Source organism: Amphiura filiformis, chromosome 8 (genome assembly GCF_039555335.1).
Source record: "Amphiura filiformis chromosome 8, Afil_fr2py, whole genome shotgun sequence".
Classification (NCBI taxonomy): Eukaryota; Metazoa; Echinodermata; class Ophiuroidea; order Amphilepidida; family Amphiuridae; genus Amphiura; species Amphiura filiformis.
The window spans coordinates 41,141,452-41,165,657 of NC_092635.1; the positions used below are offsets into that span (position 1 = coordinate 41,141,452).

The following is a 24,206-nucleotide window of genomic DNA, read 5'->3' on the forward strand; positions in this document are numbered from 1 at the left end:
GTTTGGTTATTTGTGTGGAGGGAGCGGAACCAAACTGGCTGCTGTGGAGACTATTTCATGATGGGGGTCGAGGAGGGAGGTAACGACAACGTCACAATTCAATAATTTCCGAGGAGACAACAAAAACTAAATATTGATGATAATTCCAGCCTGGTTCCAGTTACCTTTTTTTTGGTATTGATCAGGACACTTTTGCCTTTTCTTCATTTCAATTATGACGTCATAGGTACGATCCCGCCTTTTAAAAAATTCATAGAATCAATACAATAATGTAAAGATAATAAACACTTTTCATCACATTGCAATTAAAAAATCTCCTTATATATAATGGGAACAAATAAGATTGTAATAGAAAACTTCATTTTAAACTTTGTCAAGTATTTAACATTGCGAAGACAAATGTTAGATATTTCCGGACAGAAATGTATAATTTTATTTTCAATTTGATCAATAATTTTGTTTGACCATTGATGATATCGTCCGACCATTACGGCCCTGTGTAACAAAATGGATAAATCGATTTTGAGATGACCAACAGTGGACAGAGTCCTTGATGTACAAATATATATAAACCAGTTTATTGGAAAATAGTCAGAAATTCAATTTTGTTCCATAGTTTTGCTGGTGGTGGTCTGTATTGCTCTGTGTGAAAGCTTTGCTTATAAAACAAAATTGAAAATAAGTAGCTATACATGTAACCCCACGACAACAGACTGGGTTACATCCTTTTTAGCCCCATTTTCTTTTGGCATTTAATAATATTCGTGTATAGTGTGCAAAATCATGATAATTATGATCCTTGATGGCTTCATTCATAATAATACATCCCAGCAAACACACAACGTTTTACAGAAAAGGCTTAAATGTTGGGTTATAAAGCGTTTTTCGTTCATAAAACATTTTTGGAAATGTGATGCAAAACTTTCTAAGAGAATGTTATTTCACTATTGACCAAATATTTTGCAAAAATGTTTACCAAAAATATTACAATAACGTTTAAAAACGTATTCATGATCTTTATTATATAACCCGACATTTAAATGTTATTAAAACGTTTGGAATAAACGTTTAAAGAACATTTTCATGTTTGTTTGGATGAGGTATAGTCTGAATTTAAAATGCTGCTCTATTGATATTTATCATGAAATAAAATGGTATATGAATCCAGCTGTTCATAAATGGCTTCCACTTTCAAAGAACCCCCTGATTTGATAAACGACATGTTTCCGATTCGGTTTTGCCTCATCTACGGACTGTTATTCTGTTCATTATTCATCGCAAACAAAAAATTATTAACCTTTTCTCTAGGCCTACATGTACATCGTATCAGTTAAAAAATAGCAGAATTTTATTCAAAAGAGTATTGGTACATTGAGTTTGAGCTATTTTTCATTCATTGCCGTTGAAAACATGCACCGGCATAAACATGTAAGCCTAAGGCCGAAAAAAATATTGTTTTGGTTCTCGTCCCCTTCCTCCTCAATTTCTGGGATTTGTCAGATTTTTTTTTTTTTAATTGTTAGATTTTTCGAAACTTTTAAGACTTTGGAATGCTTTAGGAAAACTTCATACATACATATGAATAAGTTAATTACAGAACAAGTATCACTTCCAAGTCTTTTTGTGGTATTTTAGGGGGTTTATCCATCAGAATCCCATATTTGAAATAAAAGAAAAAGAATCTCATTTCCTCGAACGAGCAATGTTGGAAAAGACCGAAAACTACCAACAATGCTAATTTTACATTGAAGAAAAAAAACAGCTCCCTCATCAATTTATGAAAATCATCTTGACGATATAACCAAAACATTCATACGGCCTAATATCAAACTGGTAATGTGCCTTTGGTACGTGTAAAGTGCAATGCCAATATGCATACATAAAGCATTTGAATAGTATAGTATCAATCAAACATTTCAAATCAAAAGTAATCATCTCCGATAATTTACGCCTCAAGCGCTATTAGCTCTCCTGGAGTGTAGACTCCATATTTTACGTCATTCAACCTGCATTATTATTGTTTACTATTATTCGTTGATGAGAATATCTTGGAATTTTCATTAAGGTTTTGAAAAACAAACAATGGTTTTTGCTTTAATGACTGTCATCGCTGGTATTAATACAAGGGGGTATTATATAATGTTCTTATGTTTAAAGAAGATGCACCACCTTTACATGTGATGTATCGAACACAGGGCCAGATTTACCATAGGGCCAGATGGGCCCGGGCCCAGGGCCGGGGCCCAGGGCTCCCAAAATTCCCATGTGCAGTGTGCATCTTCCATTTTAGCCACAAAACACCACGTTTTGGGCCAAAATAGGGTAAAAAAATTGCAAAATTTTGGGCTAAAATATTCTAAAATTCAAATGTCCTAGTAAATTCTAAAAACCTGGCCTCTTGAGTGTACATGCCTTCCTCACGGTGCGTTTGGGGCCTCCAAATTTTGGCTTGGCCCAGGCCCCCCCCCAAAAAAAGGTAAATCCGGCCCTGAAAAGGCTAACATTTGAAGCACATAATCATGCATAACTCGCAAACGAAAATTTGGAATCAACTGAAATTTTGTGAATAAGCTGTTTTCGTGGGTACCGGTATCTACTGAAAAATATCGTAAAAAGAGGATGCTAGGATCACGAAATTCTCTTTTCACAGCCATCGAATTAAAATGATATATGTACTTTAAGTGTAGGATGAAAAGTCGTCAATCATATGAAAATGTTGACATTTCGTATTGAAGATATACATGTTTTTCCCAAAACACCAAAAATATTTAGGTCTTTTTGGGAAAAAATGATGGTCGGCTTTTCAGCCCAGCTACATACACTTAAATGTGCATATCATTAGATTTATAAAGTTCACCTCGAGGACTGTTTATATCAAAAATATAAACTTTTAATAATTTGCCATAAAATTTGTATTATATCGCGAATTTCGATATGTCTGATGTGCTCTCAGGTCCCACAAAAATACTGTCCAAACGTTGCTATCCGATTCGGATGATTATAATATTAATAGTCATGATAGTGTAGATGAATGACATTTCATTTCTGATTTGCTTTCTTCTTGTGGCGACCTGTATTTCAATCATGTTGACTCAATATCTGCCTAGTATTTGACTACAAATTGCAAATAAGAAGAACAATTTCCGTCTAGTGGTTTGAAGAGTATCGTGAATGAGGCTTCTACAAACATTTCACTGTACTTTACAAGGATTCTTTTTATGTGAGCATTTCTTATTTGCCTTACCACACGTTGTGGATTATGTTTGGCCTCAGGAAAATGCGAACGCCATTTTATTTATTTTTCGGCTACAATGTGTAGGGTATGTGGGTCATAATAATTGCTGTGTGTGGGTATGGTGGGTGGGGGAGGGTGGTGGGGTAGAGTGGCGGATACGGGTGACGGGGTAATTTAAACTTTTTTTTGGCGAGTTTGACCCCATTTTTGCAGGATTTTCCAACTCCTTGTATGGCCAGCCGCCAATATAGAATCGCATTTGCCGTATAAAATGAGCATATGAAGCTCACATTTATGTTTGGTGTGTGGGTGGGGTGAGGTGTCAATTCGTATACCGTAAAAATTCGATAATACGCATATGTGCCTATTAAGGGATCTAAAATGAGCGTTTGTTGCGTTTCGACAGTATTTTTTGTGGGACATGAGAGCACCTCAGACCTATCGAATTGCATTCTGAATACGAAGCATGTCTTTCTGATATCAAATATTTTTCATTTTTTGAAAATCACAATATAATACAAATTTTATGACAAATTATAAAAATTTGATATTTTTCAAATTTTTGATATATAAAAGTCCTCGAAGTAAATTATATAAATCTAATGACATATTTTTAAAGTGTATGTAGCAGGGAGGAAAAGCCGACGGTCAATTGAAAATTTTGACCTTTCATATTGAAGATATGGATTTTTCCCAAAAAGACCTAATTTTTTTTGGTGTTTTGGGGAAAAAATCCATATCTTCAATACGAAAGGTCAAAATTTTCAATTGATCGTCGGCTTTTCATCCCACCTACATACACTTTAAGTATAAATCATCAGATTTGTAAAGTTTACTTCAAGTAATGTTAAATATCAAAAATATCAATTTTTAATGATTTGCCATAAAATGTGTATTAAATTGCGAATTTCAAAAAATCAAAATTATTTGATATCAGAATGACATTCTTCGTATTCAGAATGCAATTCGATATGTTTGATGTGCTCTAGTGTCCCACAATAAATACTGTCCAAACGTTCATACCCCAGCCCTTAACGAGTTGCTCGGACAAGAACGAATTTTTCGTGTACTTGGGTAAACTTTTTCATTTTTTCTTTTAATTTATAAATAACTGTGTTATAGATATTGATAAATTAAATGAAAAAGTCTAACAAACTATACACTAAAAATTCGTTTTAGTCGTTAATAGGCACATGCTTATTATCGATATTTTATGGTATGCGTATGTGTTTTATTATTGGTATTTCTGAGAGCGGGGAGTGTTCGCCCTAGGGGCAGGTTCGCCCACCCCTTGTTTCTCAGCACTACGGCTATCGGGGGATTTGGTGATGGCAAAATTAGGTGACATAGGTCATTATAAACTTCTCATATTAGCTACGCGACATATAGGGACGTGTTCATCGAACTGCAGCCAAAACAAAAAAATTACACCAAAACGCAATTATTTGTTGCATTAATAATGTTGTATTATCATTGATACATAAATACAGATGGTTTTAATGGAAATCTGTGTTGGGAACATATGGGATTTCTCAAAGATTTAATGCAGTTATAAACTCCTTATTCGATTTGTATTTTGCATACCCTGAAGAAAATCCAAAACATTGCACAAGGGGCACGTTCGCCCTTTTGAGGATGGGGCATGTTCGCCCTATATCTTCCCCGGGCGGACTTACCCCAAACTGGAGGGCGGACCTGCCCCATCAGCGTATTATGCAAAATATTGATAATTATACCATTAAACAAGGTAAAACTACTGAAAAGCATGTTTTTTAAAGTTATGTGGTATCAACATTACTCATACCACCGTTTATGTCCTAATCCATAATCTCCCCGAAGTTGTAAACATGATACGTTTAAGCTCACTTTGGACCCCTACATTTTACCATGACCCGACCCCTGCAACAAATTTAGTGACTCCCCAGAAGAGAATGAATGCCCTGTATACTATTGCTAAATGTTTGCATTGAATATGTTATTGTTATGCAATGTTTAAATCTTTTTTTGTGATTAGGGTGAACTTACCCCACCATATGGGCGAACCTGCCCCAATATGGGGCAAGTTCGCCACTTTGCAAAACTTTTTTGTTTGCTCTATCCTGTTGCCATTCTAAGGCCTATAGTTCTGGGATTGTGACCGTATATAGCTAAGACATAGGGCTTTCACATGGGCTAATCAGGTCATCCCTAACCTTAAAATTGACATCGCTAGGCTGGTCAGAAAAAAATAGGGCGAACACTCCCCGCTCTCCCCTATATGTTTGATCCTGAAATGTAATTGTGTTTAAAACATTATTTCTCAAAGCCCGCTCAAAAGGAACATTTTATATTTTATATTAATATCCAATATTTTTCTACTTTTTTCTATTTGCAGACGTTTAACGTTGTTGGTCGGCGCTTCAAAAGTTCTTCCATCTATAGATTTAGTTCGACACGATCATGTTATATTTTCGCACCGATTAACCCTATACGAAGATTCACGTTACTATTACTCACCAATCAGTATCCTTTATTATGTTGATGAAAACGCCATAAATATATAGATAGATAGATAGATAGGCCTAGATATTATGTAAAATAGGTTTGCTATAGGGCCTATAATTGTGGAGCCTTATATTTATTTTGTATAAGTGGTGAAAGCAAAACTTATAAGGCGAAAGTAAAGTAAACTTGAAGTAAAACAACACATCTTCCGATCAATCGAAAAGGTTACTCCCATATTGGGTTTGTTTTTCACAACAAAACAATAGACTTGTGGGGTGCGTTTTTTACCAAAAAGTGGAGAAGTCATAATATTCATGATATTAGTATATTCATAATAAAACTACAGTTCGTCAGGAACTTTATAGAAATATAGGTTATACTATATTATCATGCATTGAAACGATGAAAATGAATTTCAGTTGATTTTCTTGACGCGATATTGATTTCCAAAATGCAACAACAGAAATAAGAATTACTTTCAGTTACTTTTCATGACGTAAATTGACATTGATTTCCAAAATGTAGATCAATATTAGAAAGAAACTAACAAAAACAGCATGTGGGGTTATCGTACAAATATAATCCGATGTTTAACATAGTAATTATTTCAATCCGAAACTTTCCTTAACAGTGTTTTTTCCAGATTTTTCGACATAGTTGTCATGTTTACTATTTTAGCCAATTGTATCTTCTTAGCCCTTGACCAGCCTAGATTCAAGGCGCCTGGGCAGACGCAACCACCCCAGAGTAAGTTGGGTTTTTTTAATTTAATTTATTTTGTTTTTAAATTGTGGGATAGTCTTTTACGACGGGAGTTGATAACAATTAGTAAATTTTTAGCGGGTTCGCCGTCGGACGACTTCAGAACTGTCAAGCTTTTCGTCAGGAGTAGCTCTAACTTCTTCAGGGCAAAGCACCTAAGTATGAGACATGTAGGCGCCCCTTGCCTACTGATGTCGCTGAAAAGAGCCGTTCACTAAAGACTGCCCCTTGTTATTTTGTTGTTGGTCATTTGCTCTTTGTATTTAGGCATATACACTATTGCTTTAAACAAAGATTGCTTGTATATATTTGCATAATGGTTGGTATAATTATGTTTGTTTATATTTTATTAATAAAATAATTCATATCAAATATTATTTAATGTTTGCATAATGTTAGATATAATTATTTCCGTAAAAATGGATTAAAAAACCAGTAAAAACCCACATTGAGCTCGGGAACTCTTGCAATAACCTTACTAAGTCAAATAATTCACCATAGAGCCACGTTGCTACTGGGCTATTCTAGTTAAAAACCATACACCCCCTATGGAAGACATAACCTTAACCTCCTACACAGGGGATGTAGGTTTCAAGTGGAATCACCCATTCAGGTAACCCCATTTGAAATTCACACTACCTCTGTGGAAGATTAAAGTAATGTCTTCCATAGGGGGGTGTGGATTTTAACTGGAAGAGCCCATTTAATCATATCTAATATAAATCAATGACTATAGCATATTGGAGATTTCTGTTTTGATTGTTTTATGTTAGATATTCAATTCTTTTTAATCAATCGGTTTTCGGTGGTTATTTTTTTGTTTGTTAGTTAGTTTGTTTTTGTTTTTGTTTTTTGTATCATTGATATTAATTGCGAAATAACCAACTGACATTTGATTTCTTTTGTCTTTGCTTCTTTTGACAACAGACCCGCATATCTTAAAATAGCCGAGTAAGTATAAATATATGAAATGCAAAATACCGTATACGTCATAATAAATCAAAATTTTTAAGGTGTTACTACACCCCCTGATCAATTTTGTGACTAATTTTGCATTTTTCTCAAAAAATAACTACACACTGGTAACAAAAGACAACTGGTTCATTATGTTAAGAAATACGGTACATTCTAGCGGTACCTCTTTTCTTATCATAAATAACGTACCGCTTATCTTGAGTCACTGAAATTCCAGTGTAGTAACTGGATTCCTTACCCCTATAATATACATAACTTTTGTTACCAGTGTGTTATTATTTTTTGAGAAAAATGCAAAAATAGTCACAAATTTATCAAGGGGTGTAGTATCACCTTAATCGCCACATTCATTGAGCTGGTGGATTGTACACTATATATAATGCCATAATGTATGTGGGGGTCATTTCTCATTGGTCTACTTAGGAGTCTAAGTCTGCAACTGATGTGCAGGTACACTCCGCCGACTTATTGTGATAATCCCCAGCAGCTCCCCATTTTATACCTGGGTGGAGTGAAGCAAAATGCTGAAATAATATTAGTAATAACTGCCTGGAAAGATTTCTGTCCATTTTAAGCTTTAATAACAAGGTAAAGTGAAAGAAACCCCACTGGCTATATTTGACCGTTTAACGTGGAGTATATATGGGAGACTTAATGCCTGAAATACGACATTATGTCAAATTCATATTATAAGATCACAGCCAGTTGTGATCATCTGTACTCTTAACCATTTCATCTTTTTTTTTCTTCCAGATACGTTTTTACAGCAATTTATTCATTTGAAATGTTTGTCAAAATTATAGCAAGAGGTTTTATACTAGAAAAATTCACTTATCTTCGGGATCCCTGGAATTGGTTGGATTTTTGCGTCATTTTACTAGCGTAAGTAGTATTAAAGTCATACGTCATAGCGTTGCATGTAAAAGATGAGGCCTAAAAATATTGTACCGTATTTCCCTTAGCACTCCAAAGTCAGGATCAGTCGGTCGGTTTGCTTTTTTTTCTTTTGCCACATCATACAATAACAAAAAATGCAAGTTCACCTCAAAATACCGTGTTGTAGGGTTTCTTATATAAGCTTGGTTTTAATATATCAGCGTTGTGCAGACAGACAGACAAAAACATTTCCACAACATTTTTGTGTATATACCGGTACTATTATGAAATTTCAAATATGAAAAAAAAAACACGCTATTTTTTCAGATTTTAGGGTTGGTCAAAACGGCCAATACAAACCTAATACCATAATCTTTTCATGTTTCTTGTATTTCTCTTTTATTCAGATATGTCACGTTTACACTGGAAGGCTTGAACTTAAATGTAGGCAATTTTTCGGGTCTTCGGACATTTAGGGTACTACGAGCGCTAAAAACAATTTCTGTTGTACCGGGTAAGTTAAAATGCTGTTAATATTACTACAAAAAGTTATTTTTCCTGTCCCTGGCTCGCCGTGAAGGTTGAATTAGCCCGAATACTCCAGACCTCTAATGACGGCGCCACAATCCTTCACGTTGCCTTATTACCACCCGATGACCGTGCGTAGATGGTGAAGGACTGGAGGATCTAGTCTAAGGTTGAATTATTTCGAGGGTTCAGTGTAAGAAGGCACTTTCTGTAAAATATGCCCTATAGAACTGTGACAATTTTTGCATTGCACATTATATATATCTAAAGAAATGACACGTAACAGCTATTGCACGATATGACACGATACAACGTTGATACCAGTGCTGTTTTTCCCGTACCTGGACTGACACGTAGAAAGAATGCTATTGCACGATATGACATGATACAACTTTGATACCAGTGCTGTTTTTCCTGTACCTGGATTGGCGCGTAGAAAGAATGCTATTGCACGATGTGACATGATACAACTTTGATACCAGTGCTGTTTTCCCCGTACCTGGATTGACACGTAGAAAGAATGCTATTGCACGATATGACATGATACAACTTTGATACCAGTGCTGTTTTTCCTGTACCTGGATTGACGCGTACAAAGAATGCTATTGCACGATATGACACAATATAAGACGATATAACTGATACCAGTACTGTTTTTCCCGTACCTGGATTGACAAGTAGAACGAATGCTATTGCACGATATGACATGATACAACTTTGATACCAGTGCTGTTTTCCCGTACCTGGATTGACACGTAGAAAGAATGCTATTGCACGATATGACATGATACAACTTTGATACCAGTGCTGTTTTTCCTGTACCTGGATTGACGCGTACAAAGAATGCTATTGCACGATATGACATGATACAACTTTGATACCAGTGCTGTTTTTTCCGTACCTGGATTGGCGCGTAGAAAGAATGCTATTGCACGATATGACATGATACAACTTTGATACCAGTGCTGTTTTCCCCGTACCTGGATTGACGCGTACAAAGAATGCTATTGCACGATATGACATGATACAACTTTGATACCAGTGCTGTTTTTCCCGTACCTGGATTGACACGTAGAAAGAATGCTATTGCACGATATGACATGATACAACTTTGATACCAGTGCTGTTTTTCCCGTACCTGGATTGGCGCGTACAAAGAATGCTGTTGCACGATATGACATGATACAACTTTGATACCAGTGCTGTTTTTCCCCGTACCTGAATTGGCGCGTAGAAAGAATGCTATTGCACGATATGACATGATACAACTTTGATACCAGTGCTGTTTTTCCCGTACCTGGATTGACACGTAGAAAGAATGCTATTGCACGATATGACATGATACAACTTTGATACCAGTGCTGTTTTCCCCGTACTTGGATTGACACGTAGAAAGAATGCTATATTGCACGATATTAAAAGATACAACTTTGATACCAGTGCTGTTTTTCCCGTATCTGGATTGACACGTAGAAAGAATGCTATTGAACGATATGACACGATACAACTTTGATACCAGTGCTGTTTTTCCCGTACCTGGATTGACACGCAAAAAGGTTGTTTCTTTGAACAAAAGCAGTGAAACAGTGTTTTTAATGATAATGTGATCAATATTAGTATTAGTATTATTAATTATTAATATTATTATTATATCTCACCCACCAGGTTTGAAATCTATCATCAACGCTCTTTTACGTTCAACTAAAATGCTTGCCGAGGTACTGTTGCTCACGGTTTTCGTCTTAGCAATATTTGCTCTACTTGCTTTACAACTCTTCATGGGCACGCTAAGACACAAATGTGTAGTCGATTATGATATCACAATAAACAACGACTCTGAGACAGCATGGAGCTTACATGTTATGGACGAAAGTGAGTATATTTTTGTGTTTGACGGTATTATTGACCTGAATCTGAGCATACCATGAGGAAACACACTTGTGTCTTGAAGAAATCATGTAGCTATTATTATAGCTAACGTGCTCTCACTAAAACTTGGTATCAAGTAAAGATGCATGTTTTTAGAATGACGTTTTAATCTTGATTGAAGAATGATCTCCGCTTTCCCACCTGTTGAACGGGGTGGGGGTGTGGGGGAGGAAAGCACCATCAATTTTTGATGGATATGACCCCCCGGAATTCGAACATTGGTCTTTGGGAGCTGATAGCGTACCGGCAAAAGGGGGTATTTTGGACGGTCAAAATCAAGGGTCTTTCTGGGATTTTTTGGTTAAAAATTGTATAAAAACAGATATGTTAGAAATGAGTAATTTAGGGTTTTTAGAGCTGAAATTATCAAAATCAGGGTCTTACAGCGCTCTGTTTTGGTCAAATTCGGGGGTCTTTCGCCTTTCGGAGCTGCGCGGTCCCGAAACAGGGGTCTTTCCGGGGGAGAGTAACCGTATGGTCATGTATGTTAAGTGCCCCCCCTCCCCCCGAGCTGTTGAATTTCAAGCTGATATTTGAATTTTACCGATTTGAATGCAAACTTGTTTAGAGTATTGATGGATCATGTTTAGCCATTGAACATTGATGTTTAGGAATTTGATACGCAATTTTTATTTTCTAAACATTGCCTATACATTTAGGCCTAAACATATTTGGAGTGCATATTATCTTCATAGTATTGCTCACTATCATATTCACATCATACAGCCGTATAGAAATGTATTTTGTGCTTAATATTATTTGTTTGTTATTTTATTCTGCAGACAACTGGTACAAAAGATTTGATGAACCTCTAGTCTGCAGTAATATATCCGCAATAGGGTAAGAATTTGTTGAAATATATGTAAAACTAAATTTTGTTCTAAATTTTTTGTTATTTCTATTTCAAATTTCAAATATCATTATTTCCATTCAAGACGCTTTGTTGGACGAAGCCTTCGTGGTATATATTTTATTTGTGCATCTTAGAATTTTTCGATATAAGGTGGTATATTTATAGTATTCGTAGATGTTATATACCGTAAACGTTCGCCTAATGGCGCTTTTGGATTCTTAGAAATGTGAGAGCGCCATCCCCATAAAAGCCGACTATTATCACTGATCATTAAGGGTACGTGTAGTTAAAGGATGAAACCTATCGACACTTATTATGAACAAGATCGAACAAACTTGTTCATGATAATGCGGTAATCATTCACCTGATACGTTGTGGCCCAGTGAGCAGAGCATTAGACTATAGTGCGAGGATAAAGAGAACTTGTGGAGAAGATTGATGGTTCGAATCTCATGCAGTAATTTCTGACAGATGATGATGTCTGTCAATGTTGTTTTTTTCTGATTTGAGGAAATTTTATTCTCTATTTTCTTGATTTTATCTTTAACATCGTTTATATAATTTTATTATTTTATCTTGTATGTGTCTTTTTTCATGATTTTTGTTTTTATCGTTTCGTTTTCATTTTAGAGTAACTCAATCCATTCAATCAAATGTTGTAATGAACCTATTTGATTGTATAGGCATTTGTTATGTGTGTGAGACGAACTGTCGCGTGCGACAAGTCTTTCAATTCGCGCGAGTGTCCTTGCTTATGCATCAGTGGTCATAAGAGGTATATCATTTCATTCGAAGGGGGGTCTCAAATATACGGGGGTCATAAAGTCTTGGAAAGAATAATAGGAGGGTCATAAAATGTTTTATGACCAAAATGTATAAGGAGTCACACGATGACCACAGAAAGTGTGTTATTTTATTCAAAAAGACTGATTTCAATACAATTTTGGGGTTTGGGATCATAAAATTTTTGTTGCCGAAAAAGTGGGTGCGCAATTTTATTGACGCAGACTTTTGGTAAATTTGGGACCCCCTTCGGAAAAAAAATTATAGCCCTCTAAGAGGATTCAAAAGATAACCTCTACCCCAATAATCCCTAGCTATATTTGTTTGAAACTGTTCCACGGAGGATGTATCATAATAGGCTCAGTCTTCAAATGATATAAATAAAATTTGAATGAGTGAACGAACAAAATCATACAACTAGTACATGGTGTTACGTAACCCAGTGCAAAATTTGCTACATTAGTGGAACCAATGCTTTTTAGCTTCTAAATACCCCTACGAACAAAACCTGAGTTGGTTCCATTTTTTTCGAATGTGTCTTCGGCGGCCATTTTGAAATTCAAAATGGCCACTATATTTTAACCTTTTTTAAGCCATATTTGTCCCGAAAGTGCACAAAATCATATTTTTCTTACTGATTATTTATACTTTTGATTGTCAAATCCACTAAGAACATAATTAGGATCATTTTCTAGAATCCAAGATGGCTGCCAAATCCAAAATGGCCGCCAATTTGTCTAAAATGGTCTGCCAACTATAAGGACATTGATTTCTTTCCTTTTTTGCTACTTATGTTTCTGAGAATCCACTGAGAAATAAAAAACTTAATTTGGTCCATTTTCTCCAATCCAAGATGGCCTCTAAATCCAAAATGGCCGCCTTTTATTAAAATATGGCTTACCGCTTTAGGCAATTACTATCATTGAGAGTAAAATGTATCTCATTTCTGTCAGATATGGATAAGAAAATGATTCTAAACATCTTAAATAGTGCAACAACATTGTTTAAGGAGAATATAGGTGTATTTCACCTTTCAAAATGGCCACAAAAGTATCTTGAAATTGGCTCAGATTTTCAGCTAATTTGTCAGCATTTATGCAATGAAATGCAGAAAATCGCGTTTTAAAAAGTTGAAATTTCAATATTGTAATTCAGCTTTAGACGTTTATGATAAAGCTGACCTTGAGGTTGTTGTCATCATATTTCATATTTCAGTATTTTCAAGTTCCTCAGCATAGCTGTATTGGTACACTCTTCATCTGCTCCACAAGTACATGCTTCTGTACAAGTCAGATTGTGTCGTATGCAGGAACATCTTCTGGAGCATTTGCTTATTCCCAACAAGCTCGACAACAGACTCGGCGCTATTGCAATGTCTGACAGGATAGGTACTGGAATGTTATCTGCATCACTCGACCATCCTAGCTTGAACGGGTCTGGAATATTTGGATTTACCACAAGGTCTTGACTCCAAATATATGCTTGCATATGCGCCCGCAGAATGTGTTGATGCCACGCACAAGAAGTTGGAGGATTTTATCAATCCCCCCCTGGTTGGCTCTTGAAGCGTTTCCATCTCAGTTTTTCAACTGTGTTGGCCTGTAGGTCATTTTTTGTGCCCATGAGCCTGCACAAAAACCTCTCACAGCCTGAAACAACACTTTGAGATGGCATTTCTGCATCACCAAGTTGACTCAGTGCTGTGAGTTCTTCAGGTATTGCTTCAGTGAAGGCATTGAAGGCAGTCTTCTTGCCTATACCTCTGATATGTCCACATGTGTCGCATCCTGCTTTTGATGTCCCAAGACGGATATGTATTGGTTTCAGCAAGATTTTCCTTCTGTTGTCACCTGTTCCCGTAAGCATGATTGTCTGAAGACCAAGAACCGTTAGTCTTCGAAGAGCAAGGACCATAACACCTGTATCTTGGGTCATGATATGGACATTCTGTCCAGCTTCAGAGATCTCTGCTGCATGTAGCATGATTAGAGTGTCTGCTTCCTCTTGTGTACTAAAACCTGTCGATGGCTGAACATGATTCATGTTGTTTCTCACATGCAGACGTGTTACAGTGACTACTGGAATCTTCAGCTTCTAAACTTTGTTTGCCAGGTAGATTGCGAGGGTGTCCTTAGTTTCATTGTTAGTCAAAAATAGCTTTGAGTCATGGATGGGGGTTGTGTCAGCAACAATGTAGGCTCTCGCTGATGATTAGACTCCTAACTTGCGAGTTGCGACCTCTGATTATATCTTTGATTGAGTTTTCTCTTCCATAATTATCAAAGATGACACGGCAACCTTCATAGTCACTGTAACACATCTGCATGTGAAAAGCAGCATGAATGATGTTCAGACATCGACAGGTGTTAGTACACATGAGGAAAGCAGACACTCTAATCATGCTACATGCAGCAGAGACCTCTGAAGCTGGAAAGAATGTCCATATCATGACCCAAGATACACATACAACGGCTTTTTTATAGCGCAATTTCAAAGAAATGATCATTGCACTTTACAAAAAACCTACGCTACTACTAAAGACTACAAGAAAACAAAAAACATGCAACAGAAACAACATCAGCAGTGGTTAAAAAGATGGGTTTTCAAGCTACATTTGAAAGTAGTAACTGTGGGAGACGACCTAATGGATGAAGGAATATTGTTCCAGATTCTGTTCCAGATTCCAGATACAGATGTTATGGTCCTTGCTCTTCGAAGACTCACGGTTCATGGTCTTCAGACAACCATGCTTATGGGGACAGGTGACAACAGAAGGAAAATCTTGCTAAAACCAATACATATCCGTCTTAGGACATCAAAGTGTTGTTTCAGGCTGTGAGAGGTTTTTGTGCAGGCTCATGACCTTCAGGCTAACACAGATGAAAAACTGAGATGGAACCAATTCAAGAGCCAACCAGGGGGATTGATAAAATCCCTCCAAGTTCTGGTGTGTGGCATCAACACATTCAGCGGGCGCATATGCAAGCATAATGTTTGTAGTCAAGACCTTGTGGTAAATCCAAATAATACTCCAGACCCGTTCGAGCTAGGATGGTCGAGTGATGCAGATAACATTCCAGTACCTATCCTGTCAGACATTGCAATAGCTCCCGAGTCTGTTGTCGAGCCTGTTAGTTGCGGGTGTGGAATAAGCAAATGCTCAAGAAGATGTTCCTGCAGACGACACAATCTGACTTGTACAGTAGCATGTGCTTGTGGAGCAGATGAAGAGTGTACCAATACAGCTGCCAATACAGCTATGATGACAACTAGGCATTTAAATGCCTCAAGGTCAGCTCTATCATAAATGTCTGAAGTTGAATTACAATATTGAAATTTCAACTTTTAAAAACATGATTTTCTGCATTTCATTGCATAAATGCTGACATATTAATCTTATCCAATTTCAAGACATTTTAGCGGCCATTTTGAAAGGTGAAATGCACCTATATTCTTCTTAAACAATGTTGTTGCACTACTTTAAGATGTTTACAATCATTTTCCATATCTAACAGAAATGAGATACGTGTATTTTACTCTCAATGATAGTAATTGCCTAAAGCGGTATACTATATTTTAATAAACGGCGGCCATTTTGGATTTAGAGGCCATCTTGGATTGGAGACAATGGACAAAATTAAGTTTTTAGTTCTCAGTGGATTCTTAGAAACATTAGTAGTGAAAATAATCAGCAAAAAAGGAAAGAAATCAATGTCCTTATAGCTGGCAGACCATTTTAGACAAATTGGCGGCCATTTTGGATTTGGCAGCCATCTTGGATTCTAGAAAATGATCCTAATTATGTTCTTAGTGGATTTTGACAATCAAAAGTATAAATAATCATTTAAAAAATGTGACTTTGTGCACTTTAGGGACAAATATGGCTTAAAAAATGCTAACTTTAGTGGCCATTTTGAATTTCAAAATGGCCGCCGAAGACACATTCGAAAAAAATGGAACCAACTCAGGTCTTATTACCTAGGGTATAAGGGTGCAAGAAAACCTTGGTTCCACTAATGTAGCAAATTTTGCACTGACTTATGATAATTCTACGTAACACCATGTACTAAACTACCAACTGAATAGAGGCTGTGCATATGACGTATCATCCCGTAAATATGGCGGACTACTCAAATGCATTCAACAAAAGCATGACTGCATCTACCGCGACAGTTCGTCTCACACAGATAACAAAATGCACTACGATCAAATAGGTTGATGACAACATTTGATTGAATGGACTGCACTGCGCCATGATTACACGGAAGAAACCGATTCAAATCCTTTGTTTGGAGCCAATAGTTAAACGCAAGGCATAATAGATATCATTGAATACTGGCAATGATTCCACAATACAATGAGAACATGTTATAAGGCGCTTTGGAAGGCACACAATACCCCAATGGCTTTCCATATTATGTGCACTCAAGAACTATTCAGTATCGAAGCTCGGTATCGAAGTTACGTAATGTTACTATTTCAACGGGATCACGCGCTTAAGTAATGAACCACGATCGAAACAATCAGTACACAAAAAAGCATACCAAAATAGCGTGATCGTAATGATCGCCATACAAACAGTGCTTGGTTCCGATACCATCACGGAGTTACGTAACTACTTCGTGGTCTGATAGTTATATGATCAACTGATCATTAATAATGCATAAATGAATAAAGTAATGTTGTTACACAATTTGAAACATTGAGGCCGTTCTATTTTTCAAAGGTTATTTAACTGTTAAATGTAGTGGAATATATCACGCATTGATAGGTAGCAGGTGGAGCAAATTTTGTCAGCGGTTTTTGTTGCCGTTTGTTCGTAGTGCCTATTTATCTTAAAAAAATAAGAAAATTAAAATTAAATTTAAAAAAAATTCACAATATTCGTTCGTAAAATGGGGACAAAATCCAAAAACATTTCTTGACCCTTCTTCACATGAAAGTGGGGAAGAAATCAAGATTCGAACAAGTACCATTCACCATTCAAGGCGCACCCTCTACCGACTGAGCTAACGGGTCAGACAATAGAAGGGTGTAATTTTGAACTGAAGAATATTAAAAAAATATGAAGAAATTACAACGTTATAAAAAGATTTACCAAAATGAGTTAGGTATAACGTATGAATCGATTTACAAATTAAGTCCAATGGCACTTTGAGAAAGAATACCTGAAGAAACCCGAAAACATTTGCTGCTCTAGCAACTAACCTAGTGACCTAAAGTATTGGGTCATGTCACGATATTTTTTCTGAGGCATTATGTCCAGGTTGCTCAATTTAACATACACGTATCCTTAATGCTGTTGCGATTTTACAAGGATGGCGCTCTCACATTTCTAAGAATCCAAAAGCGCCATTAGGCGAACGTTTACGGTATATCAAGAGGGAACAGGATACCACTTAGGATACACTTAGGATACCTATGCTATATTTTTGACATTCGGTCAAGTGGATATTTTTGAAGCATTGGTGGCTCTGAAAAGAGCCGTTCAAAAACATGCAAACTTCCCGTGCATAGTTGATCATTATTGCCATTGAAAAGCTTTTATGTTGCTATGAACATCACCACAAGCCGAATAGGCTCGCGATCGATTCAATATGAACTGTTTTTCTTCTTTTTTCCTTTCCATTTATTGTTTTAGGGTGAACAACAACAAGTCGACTGGATGGAGGTAAGACTTCGTAAAATTGTAACAAAAATCTGGCTTTCAAACAATTAAACATTTTAGCCTACTCATTTGAAAATATGGATTTAAGTTTACAAGTGGAAATGTGAAAAAAAACCACGGGTAATTGTAAGAATTGATCAGGCAGAATATAAAATACAAAACAAATAACAATAATTATGCTAGCAATCATGGAGAAACTCTGGAAGCGTTTATTCAAGTTATAACCCCGTTACACAGAAACAAAACAAAAATATATGAATAAAACAAAAATGTGTACGTGTATTATATGATAATTTATAATAGCAAAACATGTGCAACTACAAGTAGGGCACAATACAAAATACAGGGCACGATATTGTATGACACGATACAACTTTGATACCAATGCTGTTTTTCCTGTACCTGGATTGACACGTAGAAAGAATGCTATTGCACGATATGACACGATACAACTTTGATACCAGTGCTGTTTTTGCTGTACCTGGATTGACGCGTTGAAAGAAAGTTTACATGTGGAATCATTGCTCGACGGCGAAACTGAAAAAATTGCATCTTAGCGTAGAAAGAAATTTCCCAGAACAAAGGCAGTGTTTTTGTGTGTGTTTTACTATTTTCTTCTTAAGGTATTTTGTAGTTGTAGCATTGTGACGTTATTAAATTTTTTAATTGATCTTTATAGCGGATGCCCTCTAAACTACACATGTTTAAAAGGTGTCGGCGACAATCCAAACTTTGGCTATACAAGTTTTGACAATTTCGGCTGGGCGATGATCACAAGTTTTCAACTTATCACCCTGGACTACTGGGAGGACGTCTATAATCAGGTTAGTGTAGCAGGAATGAGATTCTTCCTTTGATTAGAGGAATTCCTCCTTTTTAGTTTTTTTCCTGTACAACAGTATAGGGGTTCATTGATTTTCCTCCTTTTTTGGTGATTTTCCTCTTCTTTTTTGTTTTGATTAAACCTCCGCCTCATGCCTGTGCAGGGAAATATCTTTGTTTTAATTCTCTCTCCATCTACAGCTATATGACATAAGTCGTTGATCGATTTGATTTACTTCTTTTTTGTTAATTTATATTCTATTATTTTTCTTTCAGATCATTCGAGCGACTGGACCATGGAGTATGTTTTTCTTTTTCATGACCGTCATGTTTGGTTCTTTCTACCTTATCAATCTTATGTTGGCTGTTGTGTCAATGGCATATACAGAAGAAATGGAAAACCAAGGAAAGGTAAGAAAAATGCTTTACATTGTCAACTAAAGCCTAAAAATGTTTGATTGGCGTAATATTAGCATTAGAATTTACAGTGCTATCTTCTGTAGATAGCATCAGAGTGTCTGCTATCTTCTGTAGATAGCATCAGAGTGTCTGCTATCTTCTGTAGATAGCATCATAGTGTCTGCTATCTTCTGTAGATAGCAATAGAGTGTCTATCTACGAATTAGGTTGTCTTGTGATGCTGAAAGTAACACCTTATACTGTTTCTTTTATTTTCTGATTTACAGGAAAAAGAGATGGAAGCAGAAAGACAAAAGAAACAAAATGTGATGGAATTAAATCCAGAAAAACTACGAAAAATTGCTGAAAGAAAACGAAAGAAACTAGAAAAACAAAGAGAAAAACAAGCACTTCTTGCCGCGGCAAATGCCGGGAATGAAACCTCTGACCAACCTGGTGCTGTGAATGCTGGATTTACTGGTGACAAACAGCTTGTGGTGCCATTTACTAATGCAGACAATACCAGTGATAACGTCTCACGAGTATCAGCGGTAAGAACTGTTATTATTTTCAGATTTGGATTTTCGTATAGCATGAATGTACCAATTACAATTAACAGGGTAGTTTAGCTTTACCAATGAACAGAACTCGGTGTTGCAATTTTCGGAATTTTACATATTATAGGTCTACTCCAATGGTCATTTCATTTGGTTTGTTACCCCAGCCCCAGAACCCAGCCTTATAGTTATTAACTTTATTAAAGATAATCCCTGGTCTAGTTTATTGATGTACATGTAACCAACATAATTTGTTCATATTATACAAGTATATGTTGTATAGTGCTGATTCTGCCCACCCATGGCAGGGGGACCCAACAGTTACCTTTGTGTAGGCCTTTTCATGCTTTTGCTGGGCTACCACTTCTTATTTTGCTTGCCTTTTTCATCACTCTTGGATTGGTAGTGCGCAGCATTTGCTCTTTCTTTTTAACAGAGGTATTGGTTGGGTCCTGTTGTCATGGTGGGGCGGTATTATTTAAAATCTCATACATATTCTGATCTTTGTATGTATCTTGGTTACAGTAATTAAGATGGGGTCTGGTGGACCATGACTGTATGTTTTTTTTCCTTTCCACCAGGCCCAAGTACAGGTGAATAAAAATGGAAAAACAAAAAAAACAAAAAACAAAAAACTTTATTAAAGATACTGCCGTTGGTCGTATACCTTTGAACATAATTGTCAAGACAGGAGCACGGTTAAAACCATACCTTTCAAATGTGTTGTGTAGCATCATCATTATCATCTACATGAATTTACCATAAATTATCAATTTTATCGAACAATGATGAATTTTACCTGGGATTTTATACAAAGATGAATAATGTGTTCGTAATTAGTCACAATTGTGTATGTGATTTAAATTTAAATGAATGTATTTTGTCATTACAACACCAGCAATCATCGGAACAGATAGAGGATAGTATTTATAATGAAGTGAGTTTAAATGTTATCCTGTTCGGGACTTACACTTTGGTGTTGCTTTCTTCTAAATTGGAACGTTTCATGTATAAAGTGAAATTCACAAAAAGAATTTGATTCTGAAATGTGTCCTATATTCTTTGAAAGACATACAAAAGTACATGTTGCTTTGCACTAATTAACCTAGAACTTGATGTGGTTTATAATACATTTACATGTCCTACAGTATCAAAAAGGGGATGTCACTACAGCGTGTATCTGTTGAAATAGTGTTATGTTCAGAGTAATGATTTTTCTTTTCACCGTGTTCACAAATCTAACCGTTTTTTGGTGTATTTCTGGGAGTATAGGCCTAATTATGCATGATTGGGGAGTGTCAATAACGTATTATAGGGTATAAATAGGACCATCCATTCTAGTGCTGTTGATCAGTTTTAAGACCAACCTCAAGATATTTTCAAAATCGATCATGATATGCTGTGTAACATAGTGCTTTATGAATTATGTGAACACTTTCCTTATCTTATTCTTTACCACACAAATGTAACGTATTGTTATTATATTACCTAGCATGATTACAGTGAACGTCGTCTCTATATTTCACCTCTAATTCTCTCCTAATAATATACTTGCTGTTTAATCTAATCAATCTGTTATCTTTACTTTAAATCTAGGCACAACTATCATAATACATTCATTCTTTGATAATATACTTTTGAAGTTTTTACTAAGAAAACGTGCTGAATGTCAATCACTTTGTAGATATGAATTATACCATAGATTTTGAGATAATTACAAACATTTTCCAAATCTAATAATATTAAATATTTGAATTTTCATATTGTTTAGGCTATTGCCATGTTCTTATAATATAATTTTTGTCTAAACATTGGCAAAGCAAAATTTGGATATTTTGCTTTAATTTTTTACGGAAAGAGAATCGACCAATTACATGCGGCGTATGCAATACATCTATGACATTTTCACGAGATAAAACTTGAATTATTTTGTCGTCACTATTTGGTCTATAGAATATGGGGAAAAGCGTCATAACCACTTCTTGGGACACTTATTATGCTTATATGCCAGTACCTGCTCGGCGATTCTAAAAGGAAAATGTAACAGACGTATTAGAGTGGGATATGTTGTTTTAAAGATAATCACACATTTTCAATACTTTTATTGAAATATTATTTTGACAGAATCAGAACACTTCTGTTGAAAATGTGAATGGTGCCGATGCAACCGAAGACGATGCTGCAGATACAACAGGTAGTACAAATCAAGAAGATAATGATAGTCTTGAAGAAGAAGGCATTGAAGGTACGTATAACATCTTTTAGTTAGCCGATTCTTGTAGCTAATCATTACATTCCCTGAGGCCTACACTAATGTGATATTTAGTCCGCACCAAATAGTCGTGCGATAGACTCTTTTCATGCTCATTCACCTGTGTAAAAAGGACCTTGAGCGCATGAAGTAGGGAAAGGTTGTAGCATAACAAAGAGCAAGCCCCGAAATATCAGTGTAAAAGTTACGGAGCGTAAACTCTGTCTCATTTGCATAACAAAGAACAACTTTAATAAGAGCCAACGCCCTTTATATCAATTCTCGCTATTCACAATAAGGGCGCCGCCAGCGGTTTGCGATGTAATCGTGATGTATCATGGGAAAAGGTCGACATCCAAGTCCGCGCAATACGAATATTACCATGCTATTACATAGGAACACGTGACAATATTTTTAGTTTGTCAAAATAAAGGTGTTTTCGAATCGATACTCAATAATACTTAATAGTTTTCTCTATCGATTTGCGTGTAATACCGTTATATTGACAAACTAAAAAATATTGTCACGTGTTCCTATGTAATAGCATGGTAATATTCGTATTGCGCGGACTTGGATGTCGACCTTTTCCCATGATACATCACGATTTTCCCATGATACATCACGATTACATCGCAAACCGCTGGCGGCGCCCTTATTGCGAATAGCGAGAATTTAGTTAGTACCTGGTTTCTCATGTTCCACATGTGATACAGTGGGTTAGGAGCGGAAGAACGCAGCTCTCATATTAGCCTACTCGTAACTAAGATATGAAAGATGTCTTTTTTTCCATCGACTAAAAAAAGTGAAGAAACCGATCATCCGTAGGCCCCCAACATCAAATTATTGTTATTATTGTTTACCTTTTTTCTTGTAGATCCTGATAAATCAATGGGTCAAGATCAAGGTCCCGTGGAATGTTGCCCCTACAAGTCTTGTTGCCAGTGCTGCCGAACTAATTGTATCTGCTCAAGAAGAGCGTATCGATATGTGAAAAAGCTGCAATACTACGCCGGCTACATCATATTGGACCCGTTGGTGGATCTATTAATCACTATTTGCATATGTCTCAATACTCTTTTCTTGAGTATTCATCATCATGGTATTCCGAAGTCGACTGAAGATGCTGTCGAAAGAGGAAATTTGGTAAGTCACTGTCGCAGTCCTTGCAAAAAAACATATGCCTGATTGTTGGCCTATTCAGTGGACATTAGTCTGTGACCTCATCCGCACAGTGCATTTACTCCACATCTGATCTAAACGTTGTAGATGTCTCCATGCAATACACGACTATCAGCATAGGGTGTCTATAAAACGAAGACCTCGAAAAGGAAGACCTCGAAAAGGAAGACCTCGAAAAGGAAGACCTCGAAAAGGAAGACCCCGAAAACGATGACCTCGAAAACGAAGACCTCGAAAACGAAGACCTCAAAAACGAAGACACCGAAAACGAAGACCCCGAAAACGATGACCTCGAAAACGAAGACCTCGAAAACGAAGACCTCAAAACGAAGACCTCGAAAACGAAGACCTCAAAACCGAAGAAGAACCTCGAAGACCTCAAAACGAAGGTCTGATATGCCTAACACGAAAGACCCCCAACCTGGTCTTATTTTGAAAAGGTCATTCGTTTTCGAGGTCTTCGTTTTCGAGGTCTTTGTTTTCGAGGTCTTCCTTTTCGTGGTCTTTCTTTTCGAGGTCTTCCTTTTCGAGGTCTTTGTTTTCGAGGTGTTCCTTTTCGGGGTCTCTCTTTTCGAGGTCTTCGTTTTCGAGGTCTTCGTTTTCGAGGTCTTCGTTTTCGGGTTCTTCCTTTGCGAGGTCTTCCTTTTCGAGGTCTTCGTTTTATAGACACCCTATCAGCATATAGTCTATTATACATTGAGACATTGTCAAACCCTATGGTTAAATACCGCTAATTATCTATTACACGGTTTTCTATTGGAAAATGGCCAATTTCAAGCGGAATTTTGTCATATTCAATAACTCTCACAGTTAACGCCACCAACATCCGGTAAAACAAGATGATTTAGATGCCTAATGATCAAAAACTCAACATAGGTTTTTTGAGACTTTTCTCCCTGAACCGT

The 24,206-nt window shown here is 36.4% G+C and overlaps 1 protein-coding gene across 1 annotated transcript in view; it reads left to right on the top strand.

Moving 5' to 3' along the window:
• Positions 1 to 24,206, top strand: part of LOC140159039 (sodium channel protein 1 brain-like) — a 45,068-nt gene that overhangs the window by 7,066 nt on the left and 13,796 nt on the right. Inside the window, exons 2-14 of the mRNA XM_072182366.1 lie at positions 5,610 to 5,737; positions 6,363 to 6,470; positions 7,409 to 7,432; positions 8,210 to 8,338; positions 8,740 to 8,846; positions 10,526 to 10,732; positions 11,572 to 11,629; positions 18,067 to 18,096; positions 18,773 to 18,917; positions 19,192 to 19,326; positions 19,602 to 19,865; positions 21,996 to 22,116; positions 22,997 to 23,265. Of these exons, the coding sequence (XP_072038467.1) occupies positions 5,610 to 5,737; positions 6,363 to 6,470; positions 7,409 to 7,432; positions 8,210 to 8,338; positions 8,740 to 8,846; positions 10,526 to 10,732; positions 11,572 to 11,629; positions 18,067 to 18,096; positions 18,773 to 18,917; positions 19,192 to 19,326; positions 19,602 to 19,865; positions 21,996 to 22,116; positions 22,997 to 23,265 (1,725 nt within the window). The remainder of the gene's footprint in view (positions 1 to 5,609; positions 5,738 to 6,362; positions 6,471 to 7,408; positions 7,433 to 8,209; positions 8,339 to 8,739; positions 8,847 to 10,525; positions 10,733 to 11,571; positions 11,630 to 18,066; positions 18,097 to 18,772; positions 18,918 to 19,191; positions 19,327 to 19,601; positions 19,866 to 21,995; positions 22,117 to 22,996; positions 23,266 to 24,206) is intronic.